At 51.6% G+C, this 18747-nt stretch overlaps 1 protein-coding gene across 1 annotated transcript in view; it reads left to right on the forward strand.

Moving 5' to 3' along the window:
* Positions 1-13076: 13076 nt before the first annotated feature.
* The window catches only part of HS1BP3 (HCLS1 binding protein 3), a 34314-nt gene continuing 28643 nt past the window's right edge, over positions 13077-18747 (forward strand). The window contains exons 1-2 of the mRNA XM_017876838.1: positions 13077-13182; positions 18579-18744. Of these exons, the coding sequence (XP_017732327.1) occupies positions 13151-13182; positions 18579-18744 (198 nt within the window). The 5' untranslated portion in view covers positions 13077-13150. The remainder of the gene's footprint in view (positions 13183-18578; positions 18745-18747) is intronic.

Below are 18747 nucleotides of genomic sequence, written 5' to 3' on the forward strand. Positions count from 1 at the left end.
TAGAAGAGGAAAGTTGAGCTAAAGAATTCAACACCTTGCGTAATGGCACCTGGGGAGTGGCAGAGCCTGGAGTCATCAACTGTCCTTGCTCAACCCTTGGCTTGGGGGTGGGGGATGGGAATGTGAGGGGCTTTGTTCTGCCGCCCTGCTCCCCAGACCCCCTGGAGAGGCAGAGTATGCCTGCCTTTCCTCTCAGGCTTTCTAGAAAATTCTTGGCAAAGAAAGGACCTCTCCAGTCCAGGTGAAGACTATGAAAGTGTTACCCAGGGGCCTCTTGCCTGCCACTGCTTGCAACTGGAAACGGAAAACACTTGCCATGGAAAATAGTCTGTCATACCAGCAGCAGGACCTGCCCATGACCCAGGTCTCCAGGTGCCCGCCCAGTTGGGACTTCCTCTTGGGGGATGCGGGGATCTTAGGTCGATGGGCTGGGCAGGAGAGAGCTAGTGCACACAGCCTGGAGCCCTTGAAGCTGCGTGCCACATGCTAACTGCACTAAGAGCCTTAAGAATGAAAACCTCCTTCCTCTGGGTTGCCCCAGCCATCACTGGAGAGCAGATGAGACCCAGAGGCAGATGTCAGGAGCAAAGGTCAGAGGAGGTTGGGAGAAAACTGGGGTCTGAAAGCCCTAACTTCAGTTCTTCATCCATCTGATCACCCCCAAACCCCAGACCTCCAGGCTCCAGCTGAGTCCTCCTCAGAGAGAGAAGGTGAGATTGACTCCAACAGAGGAAGGAGGGAAAAAGCAGCCTGCTTGGGGCGATGTTTCACAACTTGGGGGGTAAGGAGGGGCAGTTCCCACATCTGCACCCCAGTTCCCACATCCCCACCCCAGAGCACTTTGCTGCCCTTCCGCCCCTTGCAGAAGCTGTTTTCACTTTCTCTCAGCACCACATCCCTGACTCAGTCATAGAACCCAAGGATCTGAAAACAACTTTTGGGTTATTATTTAAGCGAACTTGCCGTGCATGCCTGAATCATAACAAACTGCTTCCTGGGCTGCACTTGCATGCCTGCAGAGGTGGGGAACTCCCTATCCAAGGCAGCCTCTGATAGCTCTGAATGGGAGGAAGTTTTTTTTGTTTTGTTTTGTTTTGTTTTTAAGAGACAGGGTCTCCCTCTGTGGCCCAGACTGAAGTGCAGTGGCAGAATCATGGCTCACGGTAACTCAAATTCCTGGGCTCAAGTGATCTTCCTACCTCAGCCTCCCTAGTAGCTGGGACTACAAGCACATGCCACCACGCCCAGCTAATTTTAAAAAATATTTTGTAGAGACGGGGTCTTGCTGTGTTGGCAAGGGTGACCTCAAAGGATCCTCTTGAGCCCAGGCTCAGTCTCCCAAAGTTCTGGGATTATATTTGTGCTTTCCTGCACCTGGTTGTGAGGAAGTCCTCTCTGCTACTCCTAGGAGAGCCACATCTCTTAAGGTACCTTTGCTGTGGGGAGTTTGTCTGTCATCTGGGCACACTGATACCACTTAGGGAGTTAGTCTTGGATCCCCCAGCTAGAGCCACATTGAGGCGACTGTCAGGTATGGGAACTTGGGCAAGCCCCAGCTGTCGCCTACTCAGCCTTGCCCAGGGTCTCCTGCCACACCGAGACACCCGGCCCGATGTCTGATGACAAGACAACTGAAAGATCCCTTAGAGGTGACCTACTCTACATTGTCCACATGCAGAAGCCAAGTCCCCAACAAGGGGGCATGATCAGTAGCCTGTCATTTGGCATCACAGCCATCTGCTATCCTGTGATCAGGGGCCTTTGTTCCCCATTGCAGCCCAGAGGGTCTTGCCTCACCTCTGCTTAGGGCACCCTGTGAGTGCAACATAATGAGGGTTAGCCTTTCCCCTGCCCTCTCCTCTGTTGGGGATGCTGGGTGCACTAATTTGGAATATAAAACTGATAATCCTGAGAGTCAAGAGATCTCAATTCAAATCGTGCCTATAACCTTGGACTGCAAGTTCCTTGCCCTTCCTGGCTTTAGACCCCAGATGTGCAGTGAGGCTGACAATCAGACGTCCACTGGATTTGCAGTGAAAGACAGGGAGAGTGTGAGATGGGTCCACTGCCTGGGACCCAGCCAGGGGCCTGTCCTCTGTCTGGACCCACCATAGCCTCTGGGCCTTTTGACTCACAGCTGGAGAAAAGGTTGAAGGTGAGGAGATAGGGCCCTGGGTTAGGTCTCCCAGGGAAGGCAAAGGACAAAAGTTGATGACAACAGCCTGCAGAGCCATCTACCCTCTCTGGGTCTGGTGATGCTGGACTCCTCTCAGTCCAGAGATCTGCTGCAAATGTCTCCCATAGAAAGACCTGGGACAGCGAGGTGGGAAGATTCCAACAGGCTCTGGCTCAGCCCCGTAGGATGCCCAGGGCTGGGCTTCCTGAAGCTAGAGGAATTTCCCAGGCTCAACTGGTGCTACCCGGCCCCAGGTTACTCAGAGCAACAGCTCTGGCATCCACACTGGGGTCAACCACAGCTCTGGCCCCAGGCCGCTGGGCGTGGCCTGCCCCTGTGCCCCAGGCCACCGGGAGGGGGAGGAGAGGCAACAGAGAAGAAGGGAGAAAGGTAGCTTCTTTCCCAGAAGCCTTCCAAAAGGGACATCTCAAAGCCCTTTGGGTTTGGGACAAATCAGGGAGGGCTGGTGGACACTGCCATCTGCTGGTCACTTGTTGTAACAGCAGTGCAGTGCTGAGGAACTTCCTGCCTACTGGGAGGAGGCTCAGGAACCAGTGCTCTGGGCCTCTGCAGGTGAACAAGCTTGCCTGGGGCTGTAAGGTGTCCTGGGGGACGAGTGGCAAGGACCATATGCTTCCATTGACTCAGGAAAAAGACTACAGTATAGGGTCATGGTAAAGACCTGGCTTCCATTCCACTTTTGCTGTGTTCGAGCTTTGTGACCCTAATTAAATTAATCTCTGTCATCTTCTGTCTCCTTGTCTTTAAACAGGGACAGAGTTGCCTACTTATAAGGGGTGTGCCAAAGAGTAGATTAAATCAAGTAGGGAAAGTCCTTACCCCAGTGCTGCCTCAGTAAAAAAAAAAAAAAATGGCATTTTGTGCTATCTGGGTAAGTCCTGGTTTAACCAGTTGGAAGGCCGGTTCATCTAGCTTGTCCATTCAGTCTCCTGGGTGTGGCCACTGTCTTGGCAGCATTTCCCCTCTGTGACTTGCTCACCGTGGATTTCAGTATTCTGAATGTTCTGCAGTTGTGTGTCCAGTAGGTTTTCTTGGAGACCTTTGTGGACACATGAGATTAAAAAAACAAAAACAAAAACAAAACAAACAGAAAACTACTTTTGGAATAAAAGCTGCTGACTCTTTGTGCAATAATTTGGAATGCCCAGCCCTCCAGTCTTGCTTAGATAGAGCCCAGGGTTTCTGTTCTAGGCCCACAATGATTAGGGGAACCAAATTATCTGCAGCCTGGAAAGAGAGGAGCTGACAGGAACACAGTTGGAGGAACCAGAAGATGTGTCCACGGTCTAGGACATGAGAGCTTGCAGCCACCCCTGAGGATGAGAATATTGGGAACAAGTGATCCCCTGGTTCCTGAAACAGAGTGTTGGCCAGGAGGATCACAGGGCTGACCAGATCCTGGTGTCTGGGGATTGGCTAGCTCAGCTCTTCTGGTCCACATAGCAAAGGTGTCTGTGAGATTTGTCTGCAGGAGGCAGTCTCTGAGGCTGCCCTGCAAAGAAGGGGGCACCTACAAAACTGGGGACCTGGCCCTAGGCTATGACTCCCCCATGTGCCCTCTCACCCTCACTAGGTAGCAGATCCATCCTTAATAATGTGTTAATTTAGCGCAACTAAAACAGAGCCCACCTAGGTTTTGTCCTCCAAGACTTCATTCCTGGCTTGAATGAGGAGCTAGAGGATGCTAATCAAAATGCTTCTCCTCATTGCTGGGGACACAAATCTGGAAGTTAGCAAAAACATTGGGTTACAGAATCAACATCCAAAAAGTCGTTAGCAAATCACTGCAAAATTAAAAGAATAATGAGATAGCACTTTTTTCCTCTCTAAAGCTAGCAAAACTGAAAAATATAAAACCCGTTATTGGCGAAAGGATGGGCAAGTGGGCACACCTACATATACCTTTGCAGGTATGTAAGTTTGTAGAGATTTTTCAAGAACATGGGTCATGAAGTACAGGCTATATAAATTTTTTAAAAAAATTTTTTTTCAAGAACTGTTAGCATCAACATTTTAAAGAAGGAAATGTTTTGATTCAACACTTTCACTTTTCACTTGGAGAAATTTGGTTTCATTTGTAGCTATACTTGCACACGTGAAGATAAACATACAAGGTTTAAAACTGAGGTAATAATGAAAAGTGGAATAGATGATACTTAATCTAGTAAGGACAAAATTATAACACACCCTTACAGTGAATTATGATTCCCCCAGTGTGAGGCTGAGTTAGATCCACATGCGTGACTTGGAAAGACGCCATGGTATATTACATTGAAATACAGGGTGGGCAGAGTAGAGAGGTGGGGCAAAGGGCTGATTATCAGTTGTTCACACCCAAGCCAAAGGCAATCGGATGGACAGATGGATGTGTTTCTGTCTACCTGTCACCGCCCTGCCACCCCAGCCCTCAAACCTCCTTGGGACTCTCTTTCTTCTTTCTGCTTTTACTCATATTTCACATCGTAAAACAATAAATCCTCCTTGGAGATCTTCATTATCAGATATCAAAATGAATCAATTTCCATATAGCACTGGAAGGAGGATTGACAGATCATGGGAACAGAACAGAATCCAGAAACAAATAACAATGTTTGAAAATATGTAGAAAAATAGTGACAATTCCAGTGAGGGAAAAGGATGAATTGTTTAATAAAAGTTACCAGCGAATGACACTAGATGTTCAATTAAGTATTTAGAGGGGGGAATGGACTCTTGTGACATAAACCAAAATGAATTCCTAGTGAATCAAATATTTTATTGTAGAAAATGAAACTATTATAAGCATATTTGGAGAAAATATGTAAATATTTATACGGTCTGTGTAAGGGATACTTTTCAAAGTATGAGTTCATTGTAGAAACCAGCAAAAATTATGTCGATGGTTGGAACTTCATAAAATCTTAAAACATGCTTGTAAGAAAATTCTAAAACAGAATTGACCTTAACCAAATAATCAAACTTAACGTCACTAATCATGGGGGAAATTGGCATCACGTGCTCTTGAAAGTGATTCCTCAGTGTGGCGCCGAAGGTTCATCTGCGTGTAACCGTGAGAAACAATTAGACAAATCCAAACAGAGGCATATTCTGAACCACTGACCTAAACTCTTCAAAGATGTCAATGTCAGGAAAGATGAAAAAGCCCATTTTAGAGTAAAGAAGACTAAAAGAATGTGATAATTAAATGCAATGCAGGATTTTCAGTTAGAGTCTTCATTGGGGGTGGGATGTAGGGATGGAAAGGTATGGGGAGCAGTTGTTAGTAAAGACATTGTTTGGACGAATGGAGAAATTGGAACACAGATGGTATATTAGACTGTTGTATCAATGTCAACTTTCCTGAGCATGATCATTGCATTGTGGTTATGGAGGTGATATGGTTAGGCTTTGTGTCCCCACCCAAATCTCATCTTGAATTGTAATCCTCATCATTCCCACATGTCAAGGGAGACACCAGGTCGAGGTAACTGAATCATGAGACAGTTTTTCCCATGCTGTTCTCGTGATAATGAGTGAGTTCTCATGAGATCTGATGTTTTGTAAGGGACTTTTCCCCTTCTCTTGGCACTTCTTCCTGCTGCCTTGTGAAAAAGGTTCCTTGCTTCCCTTTCACCTTCTGCCATGATTGTAAGTTCCCTGAGGCCTCCCCAGCCATTCTGAACTGTGAGTCAATTAAACCTCTTTCCTTTATAAATTACTCAGTCTTGGGTACGTCTTTATAGCAGTGTGAAACGAACTAATACAGTAGGAGAATGCTCTCATTCGAAGGAGGTACATGCTGAAGTATTCAGAATGAAGGGTCATGATATCTACAACTAACTCTTAAATGTTTCAAGGAAAAAACACAGAAACAGAAAGAGAGAGAGGGTAAAACAAAGGTGGCAGAATGTTCACAGCTGTGCAGGGCATCTGTGGTGTACAGCCCAGCTGCCCTCTGGGGTTGAGGGTGGGGTGCTCAGGGACTAAGTGCTTACTTACTCTGCAGCTGCGAGAAAACTGGCAGCCTGCAGCCCTGCTTACCCTCTCTGAAGATAGGGAGGTGTAGCACCCAAGGTCAGGTAGCCTACATCCAGTGACTGGTCAATGTGGAGTGTAAAAGGCTCACCCCCACCTCCTGCCAATTCAGGACGACTTGGCAGGGCCATGCCAGCTCCAGAGCTCCCCCTGCAAAGGGCTGGGGCCTCTGCCATGATTGCAGATTGCATCCCAAGTCAGCACTCTCTGCCCAGGTAATGCCTAAAAAATTTCCTGCCCATCACCAGTCTCCATCTGAGCCAGAATCCCACCTGTGAGACTAGGGAAAGGGGTCGCAGATGTGGTTATTAACCCTTCAACATTTCTGCGCCTTTGAAACATTCTCAAAATAATAACTTAGGGGAAAATTAGTTAAAAGACAAATGGGACACCATTTATCACAAAGGGTTAGTATCTTTAATATGTAAAGCGTTCTTACAAATCTACAAGAAAAAGACAAATGGAGTGAGTTTTTTCTCATGTGCAAAGGAAACACACAGGACAGTCACAAAGAAACAGGAGACTAATAAATAGGTGAAAGATGCTCAACCTCACCCGTAATCATATAAATGTACTTAAACAAGAAAGAGCATTTTCACTTCTCACACATGAGAGGATGTAAGAAAATGAATCGGGGCTGGCGAGGGTTGGGGAAGATGTGCCTGATTCAGCTTTCCTGAGCACAGTTTAGTAGAGTGCAGATGTAAACCCATCTAATGCATCAAGTCTCTGTGCTTCCAAGTTCTGGGGCTTTCTACAGTATCTAAACAAAATAGCTGGATTTGCTGTGCCTCAGGCAAAGATTCCTGAGGATCCCGCAGCCTCGCTTGCATAGTCAGTCCAAGCTTCCTGACTCCTGTGGACTAGGCACTTCCAGGACTGTGGTGCACTGAGTACTAGATACTATTTCCCCGAGATCAGGCCCTGACGGTTTGAGGTGGGGTGTCTTGGACAGAGCAGAACAGGACTCAGGGGAGCCACTAAATGCCACCATGCCACCCACCAAGGTCTGCAGCCTTAGCTGGCCTGCCCTGGGCCTCCTCCAGGTGGCTGGACCCTGTGCACCCTCCATTAGCCCAACCACCTCCCAGAGCTCAGGAGCTGCAGGCAGACAATGCCTCCCAAATTCCTTTATAATGCAAAGCAATGAAGCTCTGTCTCATTTCTCCCAATCTTCCAATCTCCTCTGCTGTTCAACATAACAATGCACAGTGAAGGATTCAAGAAACAAGTTTCCCAAAAAAGTGAGCACTTTTCTCCCAAGCCTTCTTCCTAGGGATCCGGCCTAAACACCAGCTAGCACTTCAAAGATCATCCACCCTGCTCAGTACTCCTCCCACGCACCAGCTTTCCATCACATGTACGGAGCTTAAGGACCAGAGAAGTCAGTTATTCTCCATCTGCATATGCTGTTCTAAGGAGCCATTTAAAATTATGGTTTTGGAGGTAGTTTTACATGGAGAGATGTTTACAGGATGGTAAATGAAAAAGCAAGTTACAAAATAATATATCCATTAAGATTCTGTACTATTTACAAGAAAAGACTTAAGTATAGGCATAGAAAAAAATGTCAGGAGAGAAGGAACAAAATTAGCACAATTGTTATATCTGGTATAGAATGAGAGGCGATTTTTACTTTTTTATCTTACTATCCCTATTTTCCAGCTTTTCTACCATGAGCATGAATTATTTCTATAGAACGCTTCTAAAAATCATCTGCATGCCCCCCTCTGGAAGAGGGGTCCCCACTCCCTTCTCCCCTTCCCACCTCCTGTCCCCTTCTCCACCCACTGGGACCCTGCCCTCCTCGAAGCCAGAGAAGACTTTTCTCTCTACAAAGATTCTCTTCTTGACCAAACTGAGCTTTAAGCTCCTGAACTTTCTCTTAGACCTATGCATGCACTTCCTTGTAAAATCCACTTTTAGGAAGAACCTGGTTAAGTCAGGTTACCAACATCCTCTCACTCTGCCTATCTGATCACCCTCGATATCCAACTGGGTTCCTCCTCCTCCACCATCCCCAGGTGATGTCTGACCATCCTGCCCATCTTCAGCAAGAATCCTGTTAGGTCAGCATAGCCAGAGTCCCCCATCCTCCTCTTAGTAATGTTCCAGCCACCACTCCCACCCTGTTCCTTGGCTATAAATTCCTACTGTCTCATGTTGCATTCGGAATTTAGCCCAGTTCTATATTGGGGTCTCTTACCCCTATTTCAGTAGTTCCAAATAAAATCTGCTTTAGTTCTGTGGGGTTTTGTTTGTTTGTTTTTCTTGAACACCTCCTTATCTTCCTGGATGTTCAGCAGTGTTTGGCATTGCTGATTACACCCCGGTCTCTTCCTGAAACACTCTTTTCCTTTTGTTCTATGAGCCCACTCCCTCCTTCTTCAGGATAAGACGTGAGCTCCTTTGCATAGCACACAAGGCCCTCTATGCTGCGGGAACACAGGCTCCTCCCGGCCTCTGCTGCCTCCTCCCTCAGCAATCCCTCCACATGTTCTTCTCACCAGCAACTCAAATATGCTCTGGTTCTATCAAGACATACTAGGCTGAGCACAGTGGCTCACGCCTGTAATCCCAGCACTTTGGGAGGCTCAGGCGGGTGGATTGCTTGAGCCCAGGAGTTCAAGGACAGTCTGGGCAACATAGGGGAACCTCGTTTCTACAAAAAACACAAAACTTAGCTGGGAACGGTGGCACACGCCTGTGATCCCAGCTACTTGGAAGGTTGAGGTGGGAGGATCACCTGATCCCAAGGAGGTTGAGGCTACAGTGAGCCGTGATCATGCCACTGCAACAGAGTGAGACCCTGTCAAAAAAAAAAAAAAAAAAAAAAAAAAGACACGCTGCCTTTGAGTGTGCTTCCTAGTATACACTTTACCTCTTTTCTTCCTCCTCCTCAGTCATCCCTGCATCTCCTATGGAGCAGTTTATATATCAGGCATTATATAAGTACTTTACAACTATACCACCAGGAAATCCACTGCAGAAAACCCCCACTTAGAGTGGTTTAGGCATTTGTGCAAGGAGAACTTTGTAGAAAAAGTCCAGGACTGGTATGCAAGTTCATATGCCATCAGCTCCCCAGGCTTGTTCATCCTTAACATGGTAGACTCCAGGCTCATGTCTGTGCCTCCTGCTCCCATGATGGCTGCTGTGTTTCCAGCACTGTATCCCTGTATGAACTTAAGTATATGTGGTCAGTTATGTCACATGGCCCCTTGTAACTGAAATGGGACATGTGTGTTTTACTTCTCCAGCCTCTACGGTAATAAACATCAGGAAGAAGGGGGTTGTGAATGGCTTCAGGTTAGCTCATCTCCAATGCCTGCCATATATTTCATCTTGTTTCAGTCTCATTTTACCTCATGTAATTCAAAGCAAGGTTATGATTTAAAGGTTTCTGTTATGTCCATTTCACCAGTGAGAAAATCAAGTCTCAAAAAAATAATACCTACTTTTTACAACCCAGGTCTGCCATCACCTCCTGGTAGACTTCTTTGTATGCCCAACCCCTGGCTGAGTTAGTTATATGCCCTCCTCTGTGCACCATAGTACCCTAGGCGTGCATCCTTGTTGAAATCTCCAGCTGTCCTAGAGTAGCCTGTGAGCCCCTGCAGTGGTCTGTGAGCCCCACAGATAAGGCTCTGCAGCCCCGAAGCCTGGGGAGGTAACAGGCCTAGAGCTGTACCCGTGAGTGTTTGCTAAGTGACAAGCAAGGTGGTGGCCCTGCTCCATGTGGAGGTGTCCAGACCCTGAAGCTCTAAAGTATCACATTAGGGAACAGAGACAAATTATAAGGTCCCAGAAGACCCGAGCCACCATGGGAAATGTTGGTGAGTGGCTCAGCCAGAGTTCAGAGCGCCCCCTGCAGGCTGTGGGTGTCTGCAGTGTCCCAAGGCCCAGCGACTTCCTGGGTGGAGACTCAGGCCTGGAGTGTTCCTCCCAGGGCAGTAGGAAAGAGAGAAATAGAAAATGCTTTGCAATGTGGTTTGTGTTACCGTAGCTTCAGCCATGGAAGGGGCTCCTTGAATTAAACAGGAAGCAGAAAATATCAGATTTAGATCCCACATTCCTTGCATTGTATACAATTACGTGCTGGAGCCATAGAGGGGCACGTGGGACCCACAGAGGCAGAAAATGGGATTGCTGTCGGGGATGGGGTCGTTCTTTCATGGGAAACCAGTTGCATTCTTGACAGGTGGGCCAATTCTTCCTGAGGTGCATACTTAGCAACCCCAGGGGCATGGGTGAGGCCCTCTCATTTGCTTACAAGGCACTGGTGACAGAAATGCTACCAGCTCTCACAATGATGGGGAGTCCCCTTCTCTGCACCCACCCCACCCCCCGCTGCATATCTCTGGATCGTAGACCCTCCTCTGTGGGCTCACCCCAACTCTCAGGCTCAAGAGCAACTTTCTACCTATGACTCCTATGTCAGTCTCCAGTCCAGGTCGGCTTCCTGAGGCCCAGGGCCATCGATCCAATTGTATCAATAGGCCCAGCCCTTCAAACACTGCCTGTCTGAAACAAAACCCATCATCCCACCAAAAATATGCTCCTTCTCCAGGTGCCCTGCCACAGAGAATGATACCAATGTCCAGCCACTCACAAGAGCCAAACCACAGTGGCATCTTATCTCTTCCCGCCCTCAACCATTGGATTCCCGAGTCTTGACCAACTCCTTCTGCTAAGGTCCTCTCACCTGTCCCCTCTTCTCCACCTGGGTGGCCATCACCCTAGTTCATGGGATCATTGTCTCCTGTCTGGATTGTCCTGCAGTCCAGCACATCTTCATACCTTCAGCATGCTCCGAACCCCTGCCTACGGCCTAGCTGGCCTGGTCACTCCTATGTCCCTGACCCTCTGATGGCGCTGTGTTGGCCTCAGGATCAGGCAAAGCCCTGGCCTTGGTGCACTAGGCTGTCCACACCCTGGCTCCTGCTGGCCTCTTCCCCTGTTCCCTGGTGTTCCTATCCTGTCTCTAGGGCTTTGCATGTGACATTCCTTCTATTCTATTCTATCCATATTTCTTCAGGTTTTACCTTGGACTTTGGCTCCTTCAGAAAGCCTTTCCAGACCCCCACCTGCTCCCCACATAGAAAGGCAAGGAAGTCCATTGAAGGCAGCTAAAGTGTCTTATTCACAGTGTTTCTGTCTGCTGGATAAACGTAAGTGCAATGGTGACTGCTTGACTGCCTGGCACTACACTCAGACTCCTGGAATGCTGAAGCCTTTACTGTTTTCTGTCCAGACTCTGAACTCCCTTGCTCTAAAGTGGGGCATGCCAATTTAAACAAAACACGGAGGACCGTTTGCAGCTCTGAACACTGCCCTGCAGACAGACAGGCCGATGAGCAGCAGAGCAGACAGGGGTTCCCGCCATCAACCCAGCTCTTCGCTGTAGCCTTCAAGGGTCTCCCTCAGAACTTTCATTCATTGTCATACTTCATTCATGATTGCTCATCTTGCCTATAAACAAATTTGAAACAAATAATAAGGCACAGGAATATCCATATTTATTCAAGAGATACATTGGGGAAAGTCATTTTTCAAAATCTGTAGGATCTCTTCACTAAAATCTGTAACTACAGGTAGATGGTGGTGATGCTGGTGGCAGTGGTCGACAGGCTCAGGAAACAGGGCTGACATCGCCCTGCCGTGAATTCTGGTATGGTTAAGCTCAGCTTCTCTTGCTTTTTGTCACTGGGGCTCTGGGTGGAGACAGTAACAGAATAGGGGCAGCAGTTTGCACCTTCTGCTGGCCCTGTTTGCAGACTCAGCTTTTCATTCCCTGGGCTACGCTGGCAGGTGATATGATCTCTTGTTTCTCACACCACGGAGAGGTGAATCTAAAATGAGAGGGTCTGTTAGGGTCTGCATGTCTGTACGTTCCCCTTCTGAGGGGAACTGGCTCCTGGACCCCATTGCCCTGCTCCAGCTGGGAACCCAAGTGCAGCCATCCCAGACAGGCCTGGCCCCGGGAGGCCTCCACCAGGGCTCTGCCAGGCAGCAGAGGGTGGCTCTCTGAAGATCCTCTGTCGGGAGATTGCCCGTCAGTTATGGAGCCGGCAGGCAGTAGGAAGGACAGAGGAAAGCTAGCTGGAGGCAGCAAGCTCAAGGGGTACTGGGCTGCTGCGTGGCGTCCACTGTGCAGCTTGAAGAAGACCCCACGAGGCCTGGACAGAGCCCCGGCTTGGGAAATATTTGTTGACCGATCGGTTGAATGAAACGTTATTTGGGGAGAGGGGACCGGCGGCGGAAATAGCAGAGGCAGAGCCCCGTCTCTCTAGCGGCTAAACTTTAGCCCAAAACAGACACACCGATTAAGGTTCACCGCGTGCCAGGGCCAGGCTAGGCTTCTTCTAGGTGGTTGCGGCGGGCGCGGCTCAGCCCGGGGACTCTGGAAACTCCGAACTGCGCAGACCGGACTGCGACATGCAGGACCCCCCGCGCTCCCGCCGCGCCGCGCTCGCCGCGCCGCGCTCCCGCCGCGCGCGTCACCGCCGCGCGCGCTCCCGCCGCGCCGCGCCCCGCCGCGCCGCGCCCCGCCCGCCGCGCTCACCGCGCCCGCGCTCCCGCCGCGCCGCGCTCGCCGCGCGCGCTCCGCGCGCCGCGCTCCCGCCGCGCCGCGCTCCCGCCCGCGCCGCGCTCCCGCCGACCGCCGCTTCCCGCCGCGCCGCGCTCTCCTCCCTGCCGCGCCGCGCTCCGCCGCGCCCGCTCCCGCCGCGCCGCCCCTCCCGCCGCGCCGCGCTCCCGCCCGCCGAACTCACGCCCAGTGCACCGCCCCGCCGCGCTACCCCTCTGGCCACAGGCGCGACTGCGACGGCCGGCCGCCGGGGCGGGCCAGGGGCGGCGGGAGGCGGGGCGGGGACGCGGTGACGCGGGCACCGCCGGGTCCCGTGACTGCGCGCCCCGCCCTGAGCCCCCGCTGCCGTCATGCATTCCCCGGCAGTGCTCGTCACCTCCAGGTGAGCCAGACCCCCGTGCCCCACGCCACGCAGCTCGCAGTCCGGGGCGCCCGGGCGGAGAGGCATGGGGAGGCGGCCGCCTCCCAGGCCCGGGACCCGTTGCAGGTCTCCCCAGCGCCCTCGGTGGCTTATCCCGGCTGGGCCCCTGCACCGCCCTGCTGGAGAGGTGGCGCCCCCGATTTACGGATGAGGAAACTGAGGCCCTCTAGAGGGTAGAGAACTCGCCAAAGACTGCGGGAGGCCTGGGACTGACTGGCTCAGTGCTCTCCTTTCCTGTCGGCTTGGGTTCTTCTCTTTTGGGCTCCTTTCAGCGCTCCCTGCGTCCCAGGCCCGGTGCTGGGCACTGGGGAACGGGGTGAATCAGACAGGCTCGCCCTGCAGGGGGCTGCGGTGGAGAGGGGGTGATGCCAGCAGCGGGTTGTAAGCTCAGGTTGCCATGGGAACACAGTACAGGTCAGGAACCCGGTTTCTGGGAGGATGACTTTGATGAGAGACCAGGGAGAGGTGGTCGCTGCTTGCGAGGCAGCTCAGGAGAGCACAAGTTACAGCAAAGGCCTCGGAGGGGTCCAGGCCGAGGATGCAGAGTGGGTTGGTCCTGATCGAGGCCTGAAGGACCCAGCCCGAGATGGATCCTGGCAAGGTTGGGAGGCACGTGCTTTTACTTCTTTCCGCCTTTAAAAGGCTGTAAAGTGACTTACTTCAAATATTTTCATACACTTCACCCTTGCTCTCCCTACACACAGTCTTAGGCTAAGATACCAATTTATGACATAAATGAACGTGTTACCTAGCCAACTGTTGATCTTCCAGTTGTAATCAGGAATTCCTTCTTTTGTAAACCCTGATGTCGAAGCCTGCTTGGTCTTGCATGATCAAGTGTGGTTACAGATGTATCTTCACGGGCAGAAGAGGTTGCCCTACTGCCACTTACGTCACTTCTTCTCACCAAGCCTCAGTTTCCTTTTTTGTGAATTGGAGGTTTGAGATTGGCAGGCATGGGCAACGTCAGTAGTATAGGCCCCTCGGCCATGTGCAGATGGATGGGGTATGACTTTGGTGTTGGGTGCTTGGGAAGGGGTGGGTGGCTTCCCTCCCTGTCCAGCTGCACAGCCTGGACGTATCTTGTTAACAGGCGTGGGGGCGCTGGCGGTGGTAAGGCCACATGAGTCGTGCTCATTTCTTGCTGAGGGCACCAGCACACCCAAAGATTTTGCCTGCAGGGTGAGTTCAAACGCCTTAGCCCAGCAGCAAGGCCGGCCCTTCCCAGTCACACCCCAGCTCCTCTTTCCAGTACGGCCTCCTCCCACCTGTCATTGCCACATGCACTCAAGCTTGAATTCAACCAGCAGGTGTTTATTGAGAGCCTCCTCTGTACCGGGTACTGGCCCAAGTTCTAGGAGACAAACAAGTCCCTCTCATAGAGCTTTAATGGGGGCACAGGCACAGTAGGCAAATCTACATGTCAGGGATGATACATGTTATGAAGGAAAACAAAACAGTGGGGGCAACAGAGTGGTAGGAGGCACGCATGCTGTTTTTTATGGTGTGGTCAAGGGGCGTCTTTCTGATGGAGTGGCCCCTGGGCGGATCCCTGACAAGCTCCCTGAGGGAGAGAGCCATGAAAAAGAAATCTTGGAAAAGTGTGTACTCGGAGGACAGGACAGCAGGATCCCGAGGCTGGTATGGCTGGAGTGGAGTGAGCCCAGGGAGAGTGTTAGGTGATGGGGTGAAGAGGCAAGCTTGGGAGTGAGGGATGATCAGGAAAGGGCTTGAAGGCTGTGGAGGGGCCATCAGGTTTTATTTCAAGTGCAATAGGACCCAACTTATGGTTTACAGAGATCCTTTGACTGCTATACTGAGCAGGATTGCTTGCAGGATTCCACGTAGAGCCAGTGGTAGCTTGGCCCAGGGTGATGGTGGCCATGAGGGTGAGAAATGTTTGGGTTGTGGATATATTTTGAAGATTGAGCTTTCAGGTTTGCTGTTGCTTGGATATGAGAACACGAAAGAGAAGTCAAGACTAACAGCAAGTCTCTCAGCCTAAGATGCTGAAAGAACAAGGTTGCCATTTAGCAGGCTTGGGGAGAGGTGGGAGCAGCATTGGTGTAGACAGGTGAGTTTGAGAAGCTCGTTGACAGCCCAGTGGGGATGTCAGGCAGGTAGCTGGAAGGGGGCTGGCTGTGAGGGGGGAGGGGGCTAAAGATGGGAGTTGGGGAGCCATTGGCTCGGAAACGGTATTTAAAGCCTGGAGCCCGGATGAGATCACCTGGGGAGGGGTACAGCGAGAGGAAGAAGATCTAAGGAGGGTGCTCTGGATGCCATCAAGGGAAACCATCCAAAGCAGTTCCTCTCCTCCTGTTTGAGCAGGAGTGGCCGGGCGGGCAGAGAAGAAGCAAGAGGGAAAGGGCGCTCCAGCCGCCAGTGAAGGCAGAGCTTGAAGGAGGGAGCGGCTGACTGTGCCCACTGCTGCTGACAAGTGAGACCAGAGGAGAAATGAGGACTCACCTTTGGATTTAACAACACGGAGGTCACAGGTGACCTGGACGTGGGCAGTTTGTTGCATGATGAGGACCAAAGTCTGGCTGGAACAGGTTCAAGATCAAACAGGAGGAGAGGAACCCATGAATATGGGGCCCTCTGTTGAGAAGTTCTGCTGGAAAGGGCAGGAGGGAAATGGACCAAGGGGAATGTCAGGTCAAAGCACAGCTTTTGTTACATGAGCGGTCAGAGCGTGGTTGCATGCTAACGAGCGTGGGCCAGTAAGGAAGGAAAATCGATGGTGCGGAAAAGAGGGGTGAGCTGCAGCAGCTATGTCCTTGAGTAGGTGGGAGGGGCTCGGAGCCACTGCCCTTATAGAAGATTGGCCTTAGGAGCAGCCAGCCAGTTTGTCTACAGTCCCAGGAGAGGGCAGCTATCAGGGAGCAGCTGCAGGCTGATGGGCAGATGTGACAGTGAAGCCCAGGATATTCTCTGATGGTCTCTGGAGCAGCACACAACAGTGTCCACATCACTTGGGAATTTACTAGAGATGGCGACTCTCAGGCCCACCCCGGGCCTGCAGAACCAGAATCTGCATATTAACAGGATCCTCAGGGGGTTGCACACACATTACAGTTGGAGAAGCTTGGTGTAGGGTACATCCTGCCCACCACACCCCCATTTGTTTATGTACTCTCCGTAGCAGCTGCAGCAGAGACCAGATACCCTGCATAGTCTGAAATATTTACTACCTGGCCCTGCAGAGAAAGTTTTCCTATGGGTTCAGGGAAGTGGGAGGGTGATGGAGTAGGCCCAGGTGCATCAGAGTCGCTGGAGGGCTTACTAAGAAAACAAGATTGCTGGCCACCCTAGGCCTGAACATGCCTTTGTTATAAGTTCCTAGGCGATGTTGATCCTGATCCGGGGACCACACTTTGAGAACCCCACATCTAGGGCAAGGTAGAGTTGCCAAGCCTGGTGCGGTGCTGTGCCTTCAAGTCTGCAGCTGTGAATTTCAATGGGAACAGACTGCATGTTTGCACCATGTCTGTCCCCAGTCACGTTGAGCCACCTGGGCACAGGGTGAAGGAAGCAGAGAACTGGAGAAGTGGGCTTTGACCAGGCCAGCTCAGCCCTGGGTAAGAAGTCAGGGGAGCTGGGCCTAAGGCAGAGGGATTCCAGCAATGGAATGGGACCCTGGAAAAGGGTTGGGGTTATGGATTGTGAGTTCTGGCGTGGTCAGAGAACCATGGGATGTGGGGTGCTGTGAGGGAGCTGGATGGTGGGAGATGCCAATCTGGATCTGCTCCATCCCCTTCCTATCCCTGAGAGGACCTCCCCCCAGCTCAGGCACCGCCCTTCTTGTCCTTGTTTTCATCATGATCCTAAAGAAATGGTGCCTGGCTTCTTTCTCATGCCTGCCCCCTTTCTCATGCCTGCCCCATAAGAGGCCACCTGGCCTCTGGAGCAGCTGTCTGGGATTGAAAGCAGCTCCACCTCATGCGGGGTGAGACCTGGGCAGCCGCTTTCCCGTTAGGGTCTGTTTCCCTGTCTTTTAAGTGGGTCTGAGTAGCAGAGCTCCTTCGCAGGGCTGCAGGAAGTGGAAGTGACTTCACAGAGTCAGCCCTAGAGCCCAGTGCCTCTCCCCTCAGCATCCAGCCTCACCTTCCTCCTCCACACTGGTGACAGTGACACCGTGGGCGACACCAGGCTGCGAGTGCACACCGTGTGAACTCAATGCCATCGGCAGAGGGCTGGCTGTACATGTGCACCTCCCAGTGCCCATTCGGCCCTCGCCCACTTTTCACCACCTGAAGGCAGGTTTCCTGGGGTGCCCTACACTGCGGAAGGATACTCCTTGTGTGTACAGCACACAGTCACTGGGTAGCACACACGGCATAGGAGGCGCATCACTGTAGGCCTCGCCAGTTGGTGACAGCAGCGTCGTGCTGGTGACCACGTGGCCTAACGTGGGATGTGAGGGGTCTCTGTGGGAGGAGTGCTCAGGCAGGGGGGATTTGATGGATTGGGGTATAGTTCCAGAGAGGGAGGGGCCTTGCCCCAGACACAGGTTAAGCTCCAGAAGCCCCTCCTGTGTTTTCAGGGTCCTGCCCAGCACACAGGAGGTCTCACCTTGATTGTCAGAGCTGCTCAGAGGGTGCCTGGCATGTCCTCCCAGAGGCATTTGCGTGAGGGACGTTAGTCTGCACAAGTCTGTGTCTCACCTTACGTAGGATGAGGGATGTATTTAATAACTTTTTCCACTTCAAGGAAAACATCTCATCATTTCTTTGCTCGTCATACAATTCAGTATATTCGAATTGCATTTTACAAGTCTCCAAGAGTGGGGATGTTTTGCCGATGCATCCTCTCTACACCTCGAGGGGCAGCATCGACTGCCCATATGAGGGACAGACCTGTCAGTGCCTCTCTGGGCCACGACGGGTCACAAGGGCCCTGCCTCCAGTGCCCATCCCGTGTCCTCCCCAGGGGGCCTGTAGCAGCCCTCCTGCCCATTAGCCAAAGAGAGGTGCCTGTCTCCAGCTGGGATTTCAGTCCCTTGTTGTGTCTGCAGCCCCAGCCATGTTTCTTGGTCTGAGTACAGGCACTGGGATGCTGCTCTGCCCAGAGTTTGTGTCGATCCCTTTCAACAAGCCCCATCCTTTCCCGTTTTCCTGCAGGGAGCAGACCTTTGTCCCTGAGCAACCCAAAGGCAGGACCAGGTCCAAGGCCTGGGAAGCCAGTCTTACGAGGGGCTGGTGTGGTGGGATGAGTGGCCTGGAGCAGTGACCACTGAGGACAGCCAGCAGTCGCCTGGCACCCAGGCCTGTCAGGCACCTGGAGGCCCTACCCACACTTTGCTCAGGAAGCCTGCTGCCTTGACCCTGAACCCCACCTGCCTTCTTTTCCTCTGGCAGGCGACTTCAGAATGCCCACACTGGCCTCGACCTGACTGTGCCCCAGCACCAGGAGGTGCGGGGCAAGATGATGTCTGGACACGTGGAGTACCAGATCCTGGTGGTGACCCGCCTGGCTGCGTTCAAGTCGGCCAAGCACAGGCCCGAGGATGTCGTCCAGTTCTTGGTG

This window comes from Rhinopithecus bieti, unplaced genomic scaffold, assembly GCF_001698545.2.
Source record: "Rhinopithecus bieti isolate Rb0 unplaced genomic scaffold, ASM169854v2 scaffold_7681, whole genome shotgun sequence".
NCBI lineage: Eukaryota > Metazoa > Chordata > Mammalia > Primates > Cercopithecidae > Rhinopithecus > Rhinopithecus bieti.